At 43.6% G+C, this 19,100-nt stretch overlaps 1 protein-coding gene across 4 annotated transcripts in view; it reads right to left on the bottom strand.

Annotated features, from left to right (window-relative positions):
* The window catches only part of agap1 (ArfGAP with GTPase domain, ankyrin repeat and PH domain 1), a 237,197-nt gene extending 223,888 nt beyond the window's left edge, over positions 1–13,309 (bottom strand). For 3 of the 4 annotated variants that reach the window (XM_015358506.2, XM_015358507.2, XM_006636304.3), the window contains exon 1: positions 12,214–13,309. In XM_015358506.2, coding sequence (XP_015213992.1) covers positions 12,214–12,376 — 163 coding nt within the window. In that variant the 5' untranslated portion in view covers positions 12,377–13,309. The remainder of the gene's footprint in view (positions 1–12,213) is intronic. The other variant, XM_006636303.3, reaches the window with a different exon arrangement.
* Between the last annotated feature and the right edge of the window lie 5,791 nt (positions 13,310–19,100).

Here is a 19,100-nt window from a genome sequence, read left to right as displayed (position 1 = left end):
ACAGTCACATGGCGATTTGGATTCAACATGGGTCGACTGACCACTTTTCATCTGCAGCCTGTTTGATGGATGTTACCATGGGATACCATTCCACATGAAAAGGGACTTGTACCCAGGAGGAATGTCATTTACTGGCCAGGGTATCTTATTTTAGAAATAAAGAGTTGTGGGGGTTCGAGGAATGAGAGAAAGACAGAGTAGCAAAAGTGTTCCGGATCAAAAGAGTGGGAAATCATAATGACTGCTAAAATAAAAGAAAGAGTGCCACAGCTTCATCACCCTTCCACCAGTCAGCTTCACTGTCAGGGAAAAACCTGTTATTCAAATGTGGAAGTCCGACAAGAAGGAAGTCAGTTTGTATTGCAAATTCCCCTCAAGTCATTTGATTCCATGACATGAGGTTCTATAGGGGTGTTGGTCTGCGCAGTATGTATTTATAACCAGTCAGCACACATGTGCTGGGGCCATATGGGCAGTGTGTCAGCACAAACTGCACAGGCCAGAAACTCGATTATAGAACGACCTCTGGAAAGACCCGCTCTGGGGATGGGGGAGAAGTTAGAAACACAGGTCTGGACTAATCACAGGACAAAAGGGACATTAGGCAGCACACCTACCGCACGCACAGAGGCCTAACAGGCAGGTGTGTGCACTCATCCGAACCAGAACGGAGCGAAACAAAAGTGAAAACAAAGAAACAAAGAAACCAGGTGAGAAGGAAGTTCGGAGCTTCTGTTTCTGTGCTCGTCGCTGTCCTCTCTTCGGGGGGGAGGGGGGTGCGACCTGCCCACGTGATCTTAGGCGGGACAGCTGCAGACTGGGCAGCTCCACAGCAGGCTGGGGCAATGGCACCAATGGCCAATTTCAGCACAGACTAAAACCAAGGCTAAGGAAGCGAGCAACTTGCTGCAGCAGCGCGGTCAGGTGTGCCCTTTGGCAAACTAGCCTACAGTCTGTAAAATCTTTCCCAGTGTCAGCATTAACTGTAATCCAATCATCCCTTCCCCTCTCCAAATTGGTACAGTAATTAGGGCCCAGTCTGCCTCTACCAGGAGCGTACATGGATCCTGACTGGGCTGCAGCCTGAGCCCGACACTGTCCACTGTCTTTATCAACGAGCTAGCAGAGATGTTGATACTGCTCCCAGCCTCATGCTAAACCACACCTGGTTCCACTGTCACCCACAGAACAGGGGCTCCAGTTGAGACTGGCACTGCCGGAGTGGTACTGTGAGACCTGGGCATTCACGGCCAATCAGGACTAGACCAGAGCCACGCATTTCCAGAAGAAAGCCAGCGTGTAGGAACAAAAACAGCTCCTCATAGTCTGAAGATCAAAAATATTTAAAAGTGCACTACAATCTATGAATTAAAAGGCCCAGTCACCGACAGGGATTAGACAAAACGCAACAAACACTCCATAGAATCCCTGCACACAGGAAAGTATATAAAACAAAGAAAAACGGTTAACAATGAGACCAGGGCTGAAACAGACGAGTATCCATTGCAGCATACAGAATGCCACTAAAGTCTGTGACATTTAAATTAAAAAAAAACTCTTTACACTGCCTCAAGAAGAAGAACAAGTAAAGAAATCAAAACCATCTTTCATCAGAATACAGTGTACAGTTGGAGTTATCACAATATATAAAGAACATTTTTCCTTTATTTTCAATGGAAAGACGCAAGGGGTGTTTTGGGCCTAATCAAATGTCAGACTCAATATCTTTCGTCTTGAACAAACTCAACAACAAATACTCTCACACCGGGGCCAATTCTTCCAGAAACCAATGAACCTTCCAGTATGTCTGAGGACAGTGAGAGGAAACCCCATTCAATGGAAATTCAATGCACTGCGATGACCTTACAGACGGCGCACCATGTTCTTATCAGGGCCAGAACAGCTCAGTGAAGGGACAAGGGTGTAGGGTAGCAAGCAAAACAATCCAACAAGGCACTTCAGCAACTGCAGCGGTCTAGGATTTCGCCAACTGCACTCCTCCTCCTCGCCGCTGTCTCATTTAACCAGCGGACACGGCAGAGGAGCTGAGGAGGCGACACCGCCACAGCACGACCCAGTGAAAAACAGACTCCAGTGCCCTGAGAGCAATAAGAAGGGAGAGAAAGAGGAAAGGAAGCTGGGAGAAAAGACACTTCCACAGACAAGCCATCAGGTGGACATGCTCTCAGGCTCCAAAGAGCTTGCTGCTGCGCCGTCCTAGGGCTTCTGGCTGGAGAAACAGAAATCAAGCCTCTCCTCGGCAGCAAAAAGAAAAACGGCATCAACCGCTGACTACTGGACCCACTCACAGCTGATCCTTCGCTTGTGAATTTCAAAAATAAAAAAACCAAGCATTAACTTTTATGATCATTAACTGCCTGTCATCACAATAATTCCTTGCTTTTCACCCCCAACAATCCCTAAGTGCTTTCTTTACATATATAGAAGTACCCACTTCAGATAAGGCGAAGAAGTTACATGCTTTACCAACTGAACTGTAAGAAGGCCCAGATTGTGCAAGCTTTGAGTGGACAGGAAACCAGGGTTAATAACTCTACTCTTACACTGTCAAGGGAAGTTTGGAATGATCAAGTAGTCAGGACTTTGATTTAACGTCTCATCTGAAGGACAGCACCTCCAACAGCACAGTGCATTCGGCCACCATACTGGGGCATCATTTTGGAAATTGTAGCGCAGAGGGAAGATCACCTCCTTGGTGCACCGAAACCACCTCCAACAGCAATCTGGTCTTCCTTACAGACCTTCCATCCCAGTACTGACCAAACCCGGAGATCTGGAGAGATCAGTCTGCAAGATGGTGATGCTGCTCATGCACTTTCCTTTACAATGATCTGAAATTAGCATGAAACTGCAGCAAAAAGTGTAATCATAAACCTAAAAATGAAGTAATTGACACTGTTTTGCTTAGAAAAAATGCTGCACTCATTTGCTTTTATTTTCTACACTCATAAGAATATAGCTATAAAGTTTAACAAGGAAAGGCTTGCCCGACTGGGTGGCAAAAAAGAAAAAAAAAGATTTGTTTGCAAATAAGTACATTTAAAGGTCTTAACTAGGTATCGAAAAGAACCAAAAGAGGGCAGAAACACTGGGAAAACAAAAAACAAAGGCAATCAAACAATTTCCATCTCTATAAACAATGAATTAGAGCTTCACAATGATTTTGGAACACAAATCATTTCACCCTGATCAACCTGTCTATGTCCTTGAGAGGTGGGGTACGCATCTGTCACAAATCTGGTGGAAAAGCACTGCAGCTCAAAGCACAGCTCAGGCAGTGGTTGGCAGTGGCAACCAGGATATTTGAATTGGTACAATACCCACAGAGTCTGCTGAATTGCTTTCGTATGGATGGTATCACGACCTACTTCGTCATTTTAAGAGGTATTTCTCACTGAAAAATCCAAGAGGTACAATTGAATCACAAAAGATGCCTGTCAGTCACTGCAATTGCATTATGTTCTAATATTCCTAATAGACAGTGTTGCAGGCAGAATCGGCACTGTTACAACTACATCTGTTAGCAGCTCTGTTTTCCAATGTCAAAGGATATTTTCTGGACAATGCATAGAACATTTTTTTTTCCCCCAACAGAATTACAGACTACTATCTCTTATGGCTTATGGCCTTTCCACCTCCTTTAATTAGCAAATTGAATCCAAAACTGTGAACACGTTAGAAAGACCCAACAAATATTTGTCTGCAGTAAGACTGGCACACTGGATTGGTCTCTCTCAATTTAAAACCAGGACCTTCCACCATATTTCTTCATAACTGCGTGCACTGGAGTCCCACTAATGATAATCCACACACACTGTATAATTCAATATACAAAATTTCCATTTTCACTTGAGATAACATTTCCGTTGAATTGTACCAATAACCTTGGAGAAAATGAATGCCATAAATTGAGAAGGATGAATCAACAATGAAATCTGAAAAAAAAAAATCCACCTACACTGCCTTCAGTTCAATGAAGTGCATGAAGGGCACAAGTGCAAGTTTTCTTATTGCTCCTGGTCGCAATCTCCTCTTATCAGGGAACTGCCTGTGCTACACTTCCCACTACAGTGAATGAATGGCTCATTCTCTGCGCTCTGAGCCCCCAGTGCACTACAGCTCCTCCAGCAGACCTCCAGGTGCACCAGCCAACAGGTGCCTGATGGATGACAAGACAAGACTCTTCAGTGCCCCCGGTCCTGTCTTCCAGCTCTCTGAAGGGACAGGCAGTGATTCTTCTGCTGGCACACATGACACTGTAGCGCTGAGCCCTGAACACCTCACTAATTCAATTCCCTTCCCCTCACCCTGTATCCTTCACACGGAATGACAAATAACAGCTGCAGAGTTTCCACACTCGTCTGTATCAATATAAAGGCATAAATCTCTTGCATCTCCGAGCCTTTGACCAGACCGCCAAAATACCAAGGCCTCTGCAGAGCCTGGCAGTAATGTCAGTCTAATTTCCCCCACCACCAAGCTCTTGGGAACAGTGCTGTAAATCAGAAATCTCATTTCTGTAAAGGCAGGGTGAAAACAGTCATGAATAAAGGATGAAGCTGCAAAGTCGTTTCACTCAAAGATTGGTGTCCTTTCGCCCTACTTGCCTGGCAGCACTGCCACTTACAGAACACAACCATATTCTCAGGTTACCCTATGCGGTCCAGGCACATAATATTTGTCAAATACGAGAAATACTGCTGTGGGTTGCAGGAGGGCACCACATGTACATGCATAGCCCATTCCACCTTCACGCTCAACTCAAGGAAGTGTTACTTTGATTACCTTAGCCTGTCCAAGGCTTGAAAAAGAAACAACTTTTTAAGCTGTTGCATGCTCCTGCAATACACTGTCCAAGATAACAAGGGATCGGTATAGTTAGGGATAGTGATGTTAAATAAATGCCACACAATTTCACACCTCATCAATGTTGGTTTTGTCCATGGGTCCTGGTGAGAAGATAATCTATCCTGCCTACCTCACAACTATAACCTTAAGATCTGCAGCTTTGGTCCCTTGCCAGCCATGCTCCACAAGCTACAGCAGGTATGGCTATATCCCAGCAGCAAGCACCACCTCTGAACCTCCAACCAACTCAGTCTGAGTCTCTCACTGCAGAGCAAAGGACAGCCAAATCCATACAGCTCCAAGTCAGGGTCACAGAGAGTGCGACACAAAATCCACTTCTCAGAGAGAAGGGACCTTTCAAACGAACCTTCATCACATCATTGCACTTGTGTCAAAGCAGAGAAGTCTGAATCTTCACTGGTCAGGGATACAAAGAGTCTGGGATTTCCCCCATCTGTATTGGATCTGTCGTTCAGTCTGGGTTTTACAGTACAGCTTGCAGCAATAATGGTGGCACACTGCCTTAAGACGAGTTACTTGCAGGAGAGAGGATTACAAACCTAGCCCTGCAGTTGCCCGATTTGAGGCTCACACTCCTTAAGAGCATGTTTCTCTAATGGAAACGATTCTCAGCCCATTTAAACACCTACTTACTGATTGGGTGCAGTCTAGAAACATCTAATATGACAGCTCAAAAAGGACGCACGGACTATACATTGGGCTGAAAAGGAGAATCCTCAGCTCTTACAAATCACATTTGTGCTACGCTCAAAGTCCTGTTTCAGCACACTGCGCCACAAAGATTTCAAGAGAAGCCCGCTGGCTAGCGTACCTCCTGCAGCAAAATTAAGCTAGAGAAAGAGGAAAGCAGCCTGCCAGGTTTACCAAGACACAACTCACATGAAGCAAAAGCAGAATCTGCAGCTGCAGTCACTCCTATTTGTTTAAGCTTACCGATCAATATGGAGCAGTCTCTCCTGGCTGATTTCATCTACAGTATATCACAGCAACTTTCACATTCACTAGGGTGTTTACATTTCAGACGACAGAGCAACTCAGCGATAAATTGCTTAGTATGCTTAGTCTCACAGTTCTTGCCATGCAAGAATGAAGCTAATGGACACAATGGAGTGTTTTCTACAATGCAAACAGTCTAGCATTTTTCATTTTTTGTAGTTAATAGAGATGATGCATGTTTTATTTCTGCACATAAATGAAATTGAAGGATTAGTCTTCAGGGAAGTGTGGGATGAACTTATGGCAATGCTAATCAATTTTTTTACATCTGCACAATACATTTACTGCTTATCATGTCCAGCAACAACGTGGGAAAGTACAAAAAAAACAACATCCCTTCTTGTCCAGGGGGGTTAATGGGCCACTGAGTAAGCAAAACCCTGTAAGAAAACCAATGCAATAAAGACATGAAAGTGATTTTAACTACTTGGATTCCATCTCTTTTGAGTTGCTTCTAGTTATGGAGGTCACATTTCAAAGTATCAAGTTCAAAACCTCTTGCATTTTTGCTCCTCTCAAAGGAAAAGATATTATGACGAACAGGTATGGACTCCTCAAAAGACGTGAAATCAAGAGTCCTTGATCTTTAACCACAGCCATCAAAGGCCACTGATGCTTCCATGTACCCTGCAGGAAAACCAATCTAAGCTACTGCAAGATAACCCACTGCCAACACATTTCGGGTTGTGTGGGACGAGTGTTCTCCCAAGCACAGGTGAAGCTCTATGATCCTGGTGTCGCAGGTCAGAGCCTGGGTCACGTCAAGAAGAGACTGAGACTGGGATTCCCCCAAGCTGGCTCACAACTGGCCAAGCTATCAGGGCTGATGGGACTGTCCTGCCTGTGAGTGTTAAAGACGAGCATCTCAAAGGTTGGCTGGTCAGAGGAAACTGCACAGACGTCCTCATTCTGCCCTATATAGGAGAAGTTTCATTCACATACTGACAAAATCCACCATAATCTCCTCCAAAGCAAATCTTACACTGGAGGCTAAATTCCAAGACAAGAGACCAAGTGCAGGCAGTCTGTTTCTTGCAACATACATCATGCTGACACACAATTGGACAAGCCTAAACCAGGAGTCAAAGGTGAAAGTGAAACAGTTAGCTCTAGGTTCAGGATTCATAAAAGCAGATGGGAGCTGTCAAGAAGCCCCCCAGCACATAACTTAATCTCTACTTTGTACACAGTACTGACAACAAACAGCCCTAAAGGCCACGAGACCAATCACCCACAAAATTTCTTTAATATCTATAAAGCAAGTAAAAGAAAACATTTATTTCATGTTACTACTTTTCTCCATAAAGGAAACACAAAAATACAACCATTGTTGCCTTGTGTGCAGACATTCAATTTCACTTAAATATGGTATCATCCCATGTAATATCATCTCAATAAAACACATACAAGTTCAAAATTCCTGAAATATAAACCTGCAGTCAGGTTTTGACTGGAATGAAAACGAAAGCTACAGTATTTCAGGTCAGCTCAACCCATATTAAAGTAACCCTTTGTTGTAAAAAAATACCACTCAGATGAAATGAAGCTTTGTTTACTACACACACTGAGTATCTACAACCGCAAGGGAGCACAGAAGCTTCCTGCTCCTCACGGATGGAATATTTCAACATTTTGCGGTAAAAATACAGGACCCATCGTTCGTGTACACTAGCAGAAAAAGAAACATTATCAATAATATCCTCCCCAGCAAGTCACGGCGAAGTCACCAGCCAGAGAAGAGCAGGGAGGCAGTGACTGTTGCCACGGCAGCAGGTGAGGTGGAGGGAGGAGATCCTCTGGGAGACCGTCAGAACCAGGCCGAGCCCAGACAGAGCTCCGCGGGGATCACACTGCAGCCTCAGGCAGCTAGGCCCCGCAGCAGCCACAGGCTCATAAGAGTCAAAGCTTTGTCTGCTTGTTTTGTGAAGGCTGTAGCGAGAGTGTGAAGATGCAGTAACCCTAGCAGGACAGGACAAGTTCTTAAAATAACACTTTCCTGTGGGAAAAAAAAAGGAGATTTACTTTGTTAAAAAGGGAATTAATTGTTTTTTGAGGAGCAAATCTTGTAGAAGACAAATTTTCCAAATAATACTTCTGTGATTATTCATATTATTTTCCACCTAAAACCACACTTATTAAAACACTGTAAAAACAGACCAATTCTGCTTCAATGCTTTAAAAACTGTCATCCTGATATCATACACTCAGTGCTGGTGAACTACTGAGTATCATTAGGTCTCCTGTATTAATCAGTATAGGTCTCCTGTATTAATCCTGTATCAATCCATGACAATCCAGCAAGGTAAGGAATATCATTTCTATGAGACGATTAGATGATAACGGCAACATATTCCCCCAACAAAGATCACACCACAAGCTCTTTGTTAGATACTACCTTTTTAACAGCGAGACCAAGAATCCAAACTTTCAAAAATGAACCAGCAAAAAAATAAATAATTTTCTATCAATTATCTGTGACACTCAGATCCATGGGTCCTCCTTTGTTTTCCTATAAAGCTTTACAGCCCGGACTGCAGGACCTCCTCTGAGGATCTCCATAGCTCACCCTCACTGCCACAACAACAATGGAAGCCCCATTTTCACAGGCTCCTTATAGGAGCGACAGCAGACAATAATCCATTGTGCAGGATCCGCAGAGAAAACCGGAACTCCCTTAAACACCAGCAAGCTAATTACTGCCAGGTCAGCCTTCTGTTTACTTCCTCACAGAAAGAGATTCAAAAACACTTACAAGAGCCTCCATCCCCCTAGAGATCACCTAGAGCTCCCCCCCGCCCACTGAAAGCATTACAGCATGAAACAGAGGCCAAACTTTTACCTATAAACAACATTCAACCCCCAGCTATACATGCAGGACGCAAACCATTATGCAAAGAGAAGGCAAACATATGTACACGCAAAGCAAGCCCTTGTTTGAAACCTCATAATGCTTCAAAGACCTAACTACAGATTAAACCCTGGAATTTGCCAAGTGTAAAGAATATCCTAGGCTGCAGAGAGTCATTAATTTCCCTGTATTGAACTGTCAAAACTTCAATTTTGCAATACAAAATACAGAAAGGATGGCTGGGTCCTGTCTTAGGATAATCGGCACATAAGTAGCTTCAATTTCCTTCAAACTGTAAGGTGTGTCTATAATCCAGACACAGATATTCATACTTCCATTCTGCTCTCAACTGATCCCCTGGTCACCTTTCATGTAAGGCAGTCAATTCAGCTACTCAAAAAGATAACGTAAGGACAGAAAGCACAGGCCCTGGGACTGGAATTACATTTTCAAACACAAATGCATCATGTTTACCACATTTAAGTTAAAAAAAACATCCCCTTTGAGCCACACAGAAAAATGACATGGGAGAAGGCTGTGGGTTATGAGTAGCTCGAGCCCTGCGCCGTGACAAGAACTTGCTCGCTGTAATCCAACGCTCTCCTGGAGCTCAACTGCAGATCCGAGACGTGTAAACTCCCTTGTAAACGCGCAGCCTGGGCTGCTCTCTTTTCACAGCTTTTCCCCAAACGCTTGATTAAGGAGAGAAATTTATCCGGCTGCAACAGCTATTAACCTTTACACTGTACTTGGAGCAGAAAGCCCCTGAAGTGTGTGGAATCCCCTGCATGTCAAATCCCAACCTGCTACATGCCAAGAGCGTTGTGTAATTGATGCCATCTCTTGCCTGCCATGCAAACCGTGGGAAAAAAAAAAACAGTTCCAGAGATTGAGAAAGCAGGTATCCTGTTATAAGACAACACCTGAAGACATACAGGACAACACGGGGGCGGTGCAGAGGCTCAGTGGCTGGAAGGTTGCTGGTTTGTATCCCATTGCCATCAGAGGAATCCTACTCCGCTGGGCCCCTGAGCAAGGCCCTCAACCCGAGCTGCTCCAGGGGCGCCGTATAAATGGCTGACCCTGCGCTCTGACCCCCAGCTTCTCTCCCTGCCTATGTGTCTTATGCAGAGCAAGTTGGGGTATGCGAAAAAAGACAAATTCCTAATACAAGAAATTGTATATGGCCAATAAAGTGATCTGATCTTAAATTCATTTTCAACACCAACCTGACTGCAAATAAAACACCATGTCCAGACCGAGCTAATGCCACATGGCTTTTATCTACAAGCATGTATTGGCAGTGCCACCGATGGCCTAGCAGCCTCTGGGTCTGCAGATAACACCAAACAGGGGCGTTGCTTGAAGTAGGCCCATGACCAGAACTCGCCACAAGAGGCTGGCTGTCACCAGGGAGCTGCAGGGCTGCCTCACACCAACACAGAGCGCCTTCAAGCACCACAGTCCCTGAACAAAAAGGTTTATCTTCAGGCTGCACTGTGTTTGCACTGTCGTCTGTGTTCACAAAAAAGAGGAGGTAATTACAGACTTAATCTCGCATACTGATCTGGACTTTAAGGCATACATTTTACACAAGCAGTCTGAAATGAAACTGTATGCTTTTCGGGAAGGGAGGCAAAAGAACTGGGCACAATAAGTAAATCTGCCACATTCTCCAAAAGCCTGGGTCCTAACGTAGGTGGGGTGTTTTCAAGAGCCTCTCTGGAGCCCGATCCCCCAACCCCTCGGTGCTGCACCCCAGCACAGTGACAGTTAACCTCCGGCAATATCACTTTACTTGGACAAGTCAACGGAGACCATGTTTTTCCTGCATGACACACTGTTAAAGAGAGACACTTCTAGAGCACTGGGCTCCTGCGAAATCCAGCCATGAAGTGTTGTCAGTTCCAAAATGCAATAAGAGGTCTGCACTCAGCATTCCTTTTTACAGATCTACTATAATCGCTGTTCTTGTCATATTTCTATAAGCACATATATAACGTACAATTAAGATGGTATGTGAGCCTCGTTTAAGAACAGCTATTCTTGCAGCTTATTTTAAATATGTTTTTACTTATTTCTCATGCCACCCAGTCTATGACTAGCCTTTAACTAATTTCATTGCTGCTGCTGTCTGTTGTCCAGTCCTGTGGGGTCATTCTGTGGTTTCCATTGCTACGGGCACATCCCTGTAGCAGATAATTCAGTGAGTCTAGCTGAAATCCCTTAAACAAAAAAACAGAAGTCTCCCTTTTAAACCGCAATACATCATATCGCTTAAGGAGAAAAAGTTTTCGTTTTGTTAAGAATCCTTTTTCTGCATGGTGTAGGGTCTGTTAAAGTATACCTACTGTATAACAGCCCGGCGTTAATCTGTCACTACAGCTTTCATTTTAATCGTCTGGGGAGAGGGGTGGGGGTTACATTAAGAAAGATCACTGCTTGTCCAACTGCGCCTTTTTATGTTCCCTTACAAAGCCCTGTAAAACACGCTAGAGCCATTTTATACCTATAATCTAGGAATGGCCATCTGTCCGACGCTGTTTAGGCTGCCGAGCTGTTAAACGCAGACCCCGGCGTGCTGAGGACAACATCTGCCCGCTGCCGAACAGGCGCCCATATGCGCGCTCCCAGTTCCGTCGCGGCTCTGGCTGAAAGCTTGCCTCAGTCTCCGTATTGTGCCGATTTTGGCAAGCGCCGCCACCGAATTAATTTCTCTTCAACTACTGAGTGTTCAGCATCCACACACACACACACCATCTCATCGTAATACTGACGGGTCGTTCACTTGCAAACAGAACCAGACACGCGCACGTCCGTCTCAAGTTCGCTTTCTAAATGTAAGGAAAAGTCAGCACCGCGCTTTACATTTGGTGACCGAAGAAGTAATTGCATTAATTGTGATAAAACTTGGGAGAGTGTCAGCCCGATGGCCAGAACTCTACAGTGGGATCGGGGAAAAGGATGTTTTTTGCTGGTCCATAAAAGCCCTCAGTTCAGTTCAACATCCAAAACGCTTAACTAAACCCATTCTTCAAAAACGAAAAAAAAAGAAGGTAGTCTGAAAATCTCCTGAAGGCTTTGTGCTACAAGTACTTAACATTCTCTTCTGTTACATAGGAACAAAGTGCATTTTCGCGAACTAGAAACGTGTAGCAAGTATATTAGGATCACTAAGGCCGAGCCAAACCGCAGAAGCGTAAAACAATAATGCTCACTCGAAAAAGACATCGATTTTCTACCCCACATTGTAGACACAAGGGCATCCAAAACTTTCCTTTAAGAAGCCAATTCTGGACAGCCTCTAGCTGGGTAAACTGATCAAGCACAGCACACCTGCCGAGTTTCTAAAACACAAGTTTCCCTTCACACAAACGCAGTGAGGTCGCGCCGCGGGACAACAGCACACTGACGCTCCAAGCTACCCCGGCATGTAATGTTATTAAACACGGCCAACGCTGCACAATGCGTTCACCTACCTTCAATGGCGATGACATGCTCCCGGATCTGGTTCTGAAGAATAGGCTCCTCCACTCTCTCCAACAGTTCGTAAATGGAGTAGATGTTCGGGTGGACCGACTCGAACCGCTGGATTTCGGCACGAATAGCGGCCGAATTCGCCAGGTGCTGCTGATAATTCATCTTGGTACCGGTGCTGGGAGCGGGTTGAGAGGCGGGAGGGGGGCTGGGGAGGTGGTGGACGGGTCGAGGCACTCGTCTGTTTTTTGACGTTTTATTGCCAAAATTGCGAATCAAGCACTGGGATCCGTAGCCCGACTGCAACAGTCGGACGAATTATTATTACCCCGCCGTGGCGTCGCACCGGCCAAGCAGTAGTCAGAAACGCAAGAAAAAAAATAACACAAGCAAAGAAAAAAAGAACCAAAATGCTAATAAACACGAGGATCTAGGATTCAAAGGAGACAGAGTTCCCGTGTTGACCTGACACCGAAAAGAGTAATTCCAGAGGACGGCACCCAAGATCGGAGCCCTAACGCCGGGTAGAGAACCTCAGTCCTGGCGATCCCACTGTTCCCCGGAGCACCAGCACTGAGGCGGCCCGTCTCTGCCTCTCCATACTCACTGCTCTCCGACTTTCCACGCAGTGCCGCTCCGCAGATGCACAAGGGAAAAACGGCAAAAAAACAACAATTTCAGCTGGAGGACCAGCGGCGCTTCGGCTTCCCCTTCTCCCTATCCTCAAAAAACAAAAAAGGTAATAGTCTAAAAAAAATGTATGCACGCACAAGTCACCGCCGGGGCAAGGGACGAAAAAGCTATCCAATAGCTATCCAAGAAGGAGGCAGATTTCCAGGTGACTCAGCCGACCCCTTGCCATGCCCGTTCAGTGGCGGTATCCCCTCGGCACAACGAGCTCAGCCTGCTCCGGGGCTCCTTACATACGCCAAAGCGCGGAATCCCGGTGCTGCGGACAACCGCAAAGGCGATATTGAAAAGTAACGAGAACCATAATAATAAACAATCCAGAGGAATCCTTGCGAAGTCTCCCCCTCCTCCTGCCGAACTACGGGTGCAATACTCCTCCTCCGCCACCAGCCCCGCCGGATCCCTGCTGTATGCCGAAAACGTCACTGCGCTTGCTCATTCCCTGCGCGTCTCCTGGAAATCGTCAAGTCGCTGAATAGATCCTTGACGGACTGAACCGCAGTGGTGTCTGGGGTTTGTAGTCTGATTTCCATGTGTGTGTTTCTTTCGTCCTCGTTGCAGGTACCCGGAATAATAGCAAGGAACAAACTATTGGAACACCTAACCCTCACCGGTGATTAAAGTTACCGCTGAACCTCGTTACAATGGCTGCACAGGACATACGTGCGACCACAGGATAGCTTTCATGTGTTTTAGCATTGAAGGAACAAAAATGCAAACGATTAAAGACGTCCAGAATGTGAACAGATTGTCAATCTATTATTGATAATTATTCCATCACGATGCGCAGATCAGGTAATGTGATCATGGATAGACTTTCTATCCTTCTACAAATCTTATCCTTCTTTACATGCTGAAAACAGAAACATCACCCCATGACAGAGTCAAAATCTGACTTAAACTACTTCACTTCTTCCTCCTTCCCCTCCATGACCTCTCTTTCTTTTGAATTTGTCAGTTTCTGTCCTTCTTCCTCCGCCCGGAAGATTATTATCAGTGATCACTCCCATATTCTCAGTGCGTCTTTTCTCTTGACACTTCTTGTCGATTCTTTCTAAGACAAATCGATTATCAGCTAACCAGTCAGTGTGGCCTTACAGTACCCAACCTTTTAGTCTGCTCAGCTCTTAATTTAGGTTTCTTATTCTCTCCAGGCTGGGTGGCTGCAGCTCTGTGCTTGCTGGTCATCCTGATTCAGGGAGCCTGGCTAGAATCTTCTGACATACCTGCGGCTCACCTTGTATTCTCTCTGCCTTATTTTTCCCCATTCAGCTTTTGCTTCAGCCTCTTCACTGGCTCCCTGCTTCTGCATGTGACACATTTTTCTACTTAGGCAGCACTCACACCACCCCCTTATGTCTTCAATCTCATCTTCCTTTATTATTTCCGCCTTCTTCACTGTTCCTCGTCTCATCCATTGCTAACCTCCAGGTGCTACCTTGCCCCCTGTCTTAAACTCCCCTTCTTTCCCTCCTCCAACATCCCTGTGGTGAAAATGGTGGCCTTTTAGGACTGTCTCCTGAAACCACACCCGGACTTCCCACACTCTGTCTAACCCTGACACCTGCAGCTCGCCCATCAGCACCGCCCCTGCCTGACTGGAGAAGCATCGTTCTCATTTCACAGGCAATTCTTGAGCCACAGTTTTCAGCATTACTTTTCTTTTCACTTGGTCTTATCTTGCTGTTCCTCTGTTGTACTTTGCTCTGTGCAGCAGTTTTTATTTTGATAGGTTATTTTGTAATACAGGCTTTATTGTTTCAATCCACCTGTTGCACTGTGTAAACTGGATACAGTTGGCTATGAAATGTTAATATTCCTTTTTGCAGCTTGTGATCAGGTACAGTAAAGACAACTGTTAAACTAATAATACTCACAATAATTCTAATGCCTAGTTAATTATGAATTGACAAACTGATTACCAGTGTACTCAGCTCAATAATACTGTTGAATAAGGTATCTCAGTTGAAAGAGCTCTTGGGGAAAAAAAGCATTGTCATTATTGATTGAACATGCTCTACGTTTGAACCAGGACACAGGTTTGGAAAAACTGCCAGCATCCACATCTTTGTAGTTGTAAAATACTGAAGGCCACAATCAAATGGTGTTCTAACACACTAGAAAGAGACAGCTATTTCAGTCACTCACCACCCAATATGCCACCCATATCATCCAACTCACATAGGCCAACAACATTATTTCAGATCTCAATTAAACCCTATATTAGTGAGTCAATCTGCTGGACGCAAATAATAGACAAAGTGGATTGCATCCTCATTAAACACTGTTTCAGATTTCTTTATCTAGGATTTGGGCTTCCTATACACAACAGAGTTGTATTCCAAAAACATTATATCAGCATAATTTCCAATAAAGGCTGTTATTGCCGTACAGTTGTGTTTCTGTGGCAACCATCTCCCAGCCTCATAAAAGTCTAAGCACAGTTGCAGTATTATAATCAATAAGTGCTTAAAAGAACATGTATATACATTCTAATTGCATTATTGCTATGCCTTTCTTAGTCATTTCCAAAGAGATTTGTTCCCACCCGCACCCCCCACGCAGGTGACACTGTGTGAGGAGGGTATTAATGCAGTATTCAGTTACATGTGACTTTTGCATTATGATAAGCTCCAGCTGTGCAGTATGCAGAGAGAAGGGGCATGTCCTGAAAAGTTGATTTGAGGCAGAAAGTGGTTGTAATCTGGCGGATTACCAGATACCGAAAGCAATACAGCCAAAGAGGCAGATGCCAGGGAATGGATGCTGAAGACCCACGATGACACAGCAATGCATGTCCACATGCAATGATACAGAGCCATTGCTCGAACAAGCAGAACACAGCCTTTCTGTTCACCTGTCAGGATCAGACCTACAGGGAGCTATATACAATTCCCCTGATTTGTTCCAGAAAGGTTCCTAAGTATCAGTAATGTATTCTAAACAAATGTATTGAGTCTGTCCTTCACAGGGGCATGATTTGTTAAGTAAGTATTTTATTAATGTATAAATGAATGCAATTTATTTTATTTTTTAATTCTGTAGTTTAATTGAGCCGATCCCAGAGGACCTTGGGGCAAAGTGGGAAAACACCCAGCATATGATGCTCATCCATCACAGGAAACACACATACAGGTACACAGGAGCAATTTAATGGGGACCATTAATTTAGAGTAATGTTTACATTAGGTATTAACATGTCTTTGGAAGGAAGGAGAAAACCAGAGCAACCAATGAAAACCATACAGACATGGGAGAGAACATGCAAGCTCTACACAGAAGGTAGACACACACATACACAAACGCAGTCCAGAAATGAGCTAGAGACCCCAAACTGAACTCTAGTGAACTCTGGTCAGCACGGATTTAGTGTGAACGATAGCCACCATCATGTCAGAAAACTGAATTATCTTTGTTGGCAGACCGATTATAAAAGGGTAAATGAAAAGCTTTATTGGATTTGAAATGCCTTAGCAAAAACAAGAGTGGAGTTTGAATAGAGTAGTGTATGAAGGTAGAATCTGTTGCAAAATACAAGGAGTTTGGTTATTGGTTGTATAAAGTACAGGAGATCACTTACATAGAGGTCAAAATGTCATCAGCACAGCATATTTTTAACAAACACTATAAACAGTGCTCTGGAACTGTTTATAGTGTGTGTTAAAAATATAAACAGTTGCAGTTTGATATTCTGGATCAGATACTTCTGGAAAAAATAACATTTGAAGTGAGGGAAGTATTGTCTGTGTCCTGTGTTGATTTTGAAATTTGCTGCTTACAGTATGTTTACAGGCCAAACTTTTCATGCTTCCTTTTATCATAAAAAATAACACATTTTGAATTGCATGAATTCTTTTACTGGACTTCACCCATTGGTTGTATGTTGAGAATATTTTGCTAAAAAGATCATTGAACTAGTACAGAACAAGCCAAAAAAAACAGTCACAATGAATGTGTACATTATTTTAAAGAATATACTTAAGGTTTTTTATTAGAATACTAAATTTATCTCATGAAGTAAAGTTTATTTTTCCTTCACAAGAAAGAAAAAGACTTTGCTTAGATGAATAACCCCTGCACCACTACTATAAAATTACAGTTTGAAATGATACACTCTTGAGCCTTTGATTTTGTCCCGGAAATAAGAATAACTCATTGAATTAACTCGAACGCCCTTTTACGGGGCTCATGTGGTTTCTATGAAAATCCCTGTCATCAAGAAATCTCAAACCTTTTAGGGCAGTTTGTTTATGTTAATGACTATGGGAAAATACATTAATAAACAACAGCTACAGGCCCCAGAATGAATGCTTCTCATTTTTCACACAGACCTGGAAGATGACTCATATAAGAATGGCTATTCCCAAATGCCTCTAATAATAGAAAGTATGAGGAACTTTATTAGCACGGAAGGACTACATACTATCTGTTGAACTCACTCCAAAGGAGGAAACATTGCCTTTGAATGAGCTATCTTTGTTAATGTTGATATGTCTTTTTTTTTTATTCTGAGCTATAACGCACTCATTCACACATAGACATACTGTATAGCTGCGTTCTCAGACGCATGAAAATGTAAATGAAAAATCATCTTAAGTGATGCAAGTACGTCTCTGGCTAACAGGATTGTGTGGAAAATAAGGTTTGAACAAGGCCTGGGGAAGCACCCTGCCCACTGTAGTGGCCCAGGAGATGTGTTTAAAAGAAGTGTTCTGGTGCCGTAGACTGACGGGAGTTGCATTTTCACGATGACTCAAGACCCTGGAGACCTATTAGGCAAACAATGAATTGTCGTTCTGCCAGAACTCATGTGTATCCAGCTGTCATCTGTTTCCATCAGAGAGTGTCAGCACCATTTAGTGGCTGATTATAGAGGCAAAGTATTGCATAAACAATTTTTCTGGAGGAAAAAGAATAAAATAATGTAATAATTAAAAAGTGGCATCCTTACCAGATTCTATAAAAACTATAATCAGACAGGCCAGGGCCATGTTTTCTAATGTAAGTGTGTTCAGAGTGTTGCTTGCCAAGTAATAAAATCTCACAGGCACAGAGGATGGGTCTGCAAGACTGCCTTCTATTTGTGACTGAGCCTGCTGTACGTATTTGAATTGGTAATTGGTAGAGGTCATCTGAGGCTACAATGGGAAAAGTAACTCCCCAGAAAAAAAGAATAATGAGCATTTCTACTTTTATTCCCGTGTATCTAAAGGGTTGCTTGCAGGGCAGAGCTGGAATTCAGTGCAATGGACACGAAAGATCTAGATGTAGGTGTGTGCACAGGACTTAAAATAAAACAATGGTAATTTCATGGAGAAAAGGGTGGGACACAGTAAGAGCTAAGCTGACCTAGCATCCAACAAGGTATGAGCATAGCAGGGCAGAAGTTCAAAGCCTGTTTCATCTGCGGCTTTATTCACATGCTAATCAACTCTGTCAAACATGCATAACTGTTGGTTTTATTAATCAACCTAAATTTACACAAGGCTCCCTCCCTCACAGCAGACACAGAGCAGCAATCACCTGTTAACAGGAAACATCTGATAGCACTCTGTAATGAGAACGAGTGGCTTTTCAATAGCAACTAGGTGGAGAGACACGTTAACTCCTAATATTGTGTTGCCAAAGCTTTCAAATCAAGCTCTGCATCAGTTTCCTGCTAAGACAATAGAGCACAGCTGACTTTGCTGTGCAGTTACACAAGTGACTTTGCCATTAATTAGTATAACCGTTAAAGTGCTGTCAGAGATCAATACTGCAGAGCTTTTGTTCTCCCAGACAGTCTGTGGAATCACTTTTCTTACTGTACACTCCTGTGACATGGGTGTCCATCACAACAGCAGTCTGATTATTCCTTCAGTTTGATTCTGCATGGTTAAATTCACAGTCACACTTAGAGAAAGTGTTATAGTACAACTGATGCAAAAATAGGGATTGTCTTTGAGGAAATACTCTGTTATTTCTACAGTATGTTTTCTACACACAAACCCACCTACTGTAGTTTTATTCCCAAATTCCTGAATCGGAAATGGTTACATACTGCCAAGGTTCCACAAACTCATATTGTGTGTAACACCAAGGAGTGTATATGAAATAGTAGGTCTTCATGTTTGTAGTTGTTTTTTTTTTTAACTAATCCTTCTAAGTGAAATTTTGAGGTAGTCAAAAAAAACTGCAGATGTGCTGCAAATTTTTCACA

Source organism: Lepisosteus oculatus, chromosome 12, assembly GCF_040954835.1.
Source record: "Lepisosteus oculatus isolate fLepOcu1 chromosome 12, fLepOcu1.hap2, whole genome shotgun sequence".
In the NCBI taxonomy this organism is placed as follows: domain Eukaryota; kingdom Metazoa; phylum Chordata; class Actinopteri; order Semionotiformes; family Lepisosteidae; genus Lepisosteus; species Lepisosteus oculatus.
Note: the sequence above shows the minus strand (reverse complement) of the source record. Positions and strands in the feature narration are given on the sequence as shown.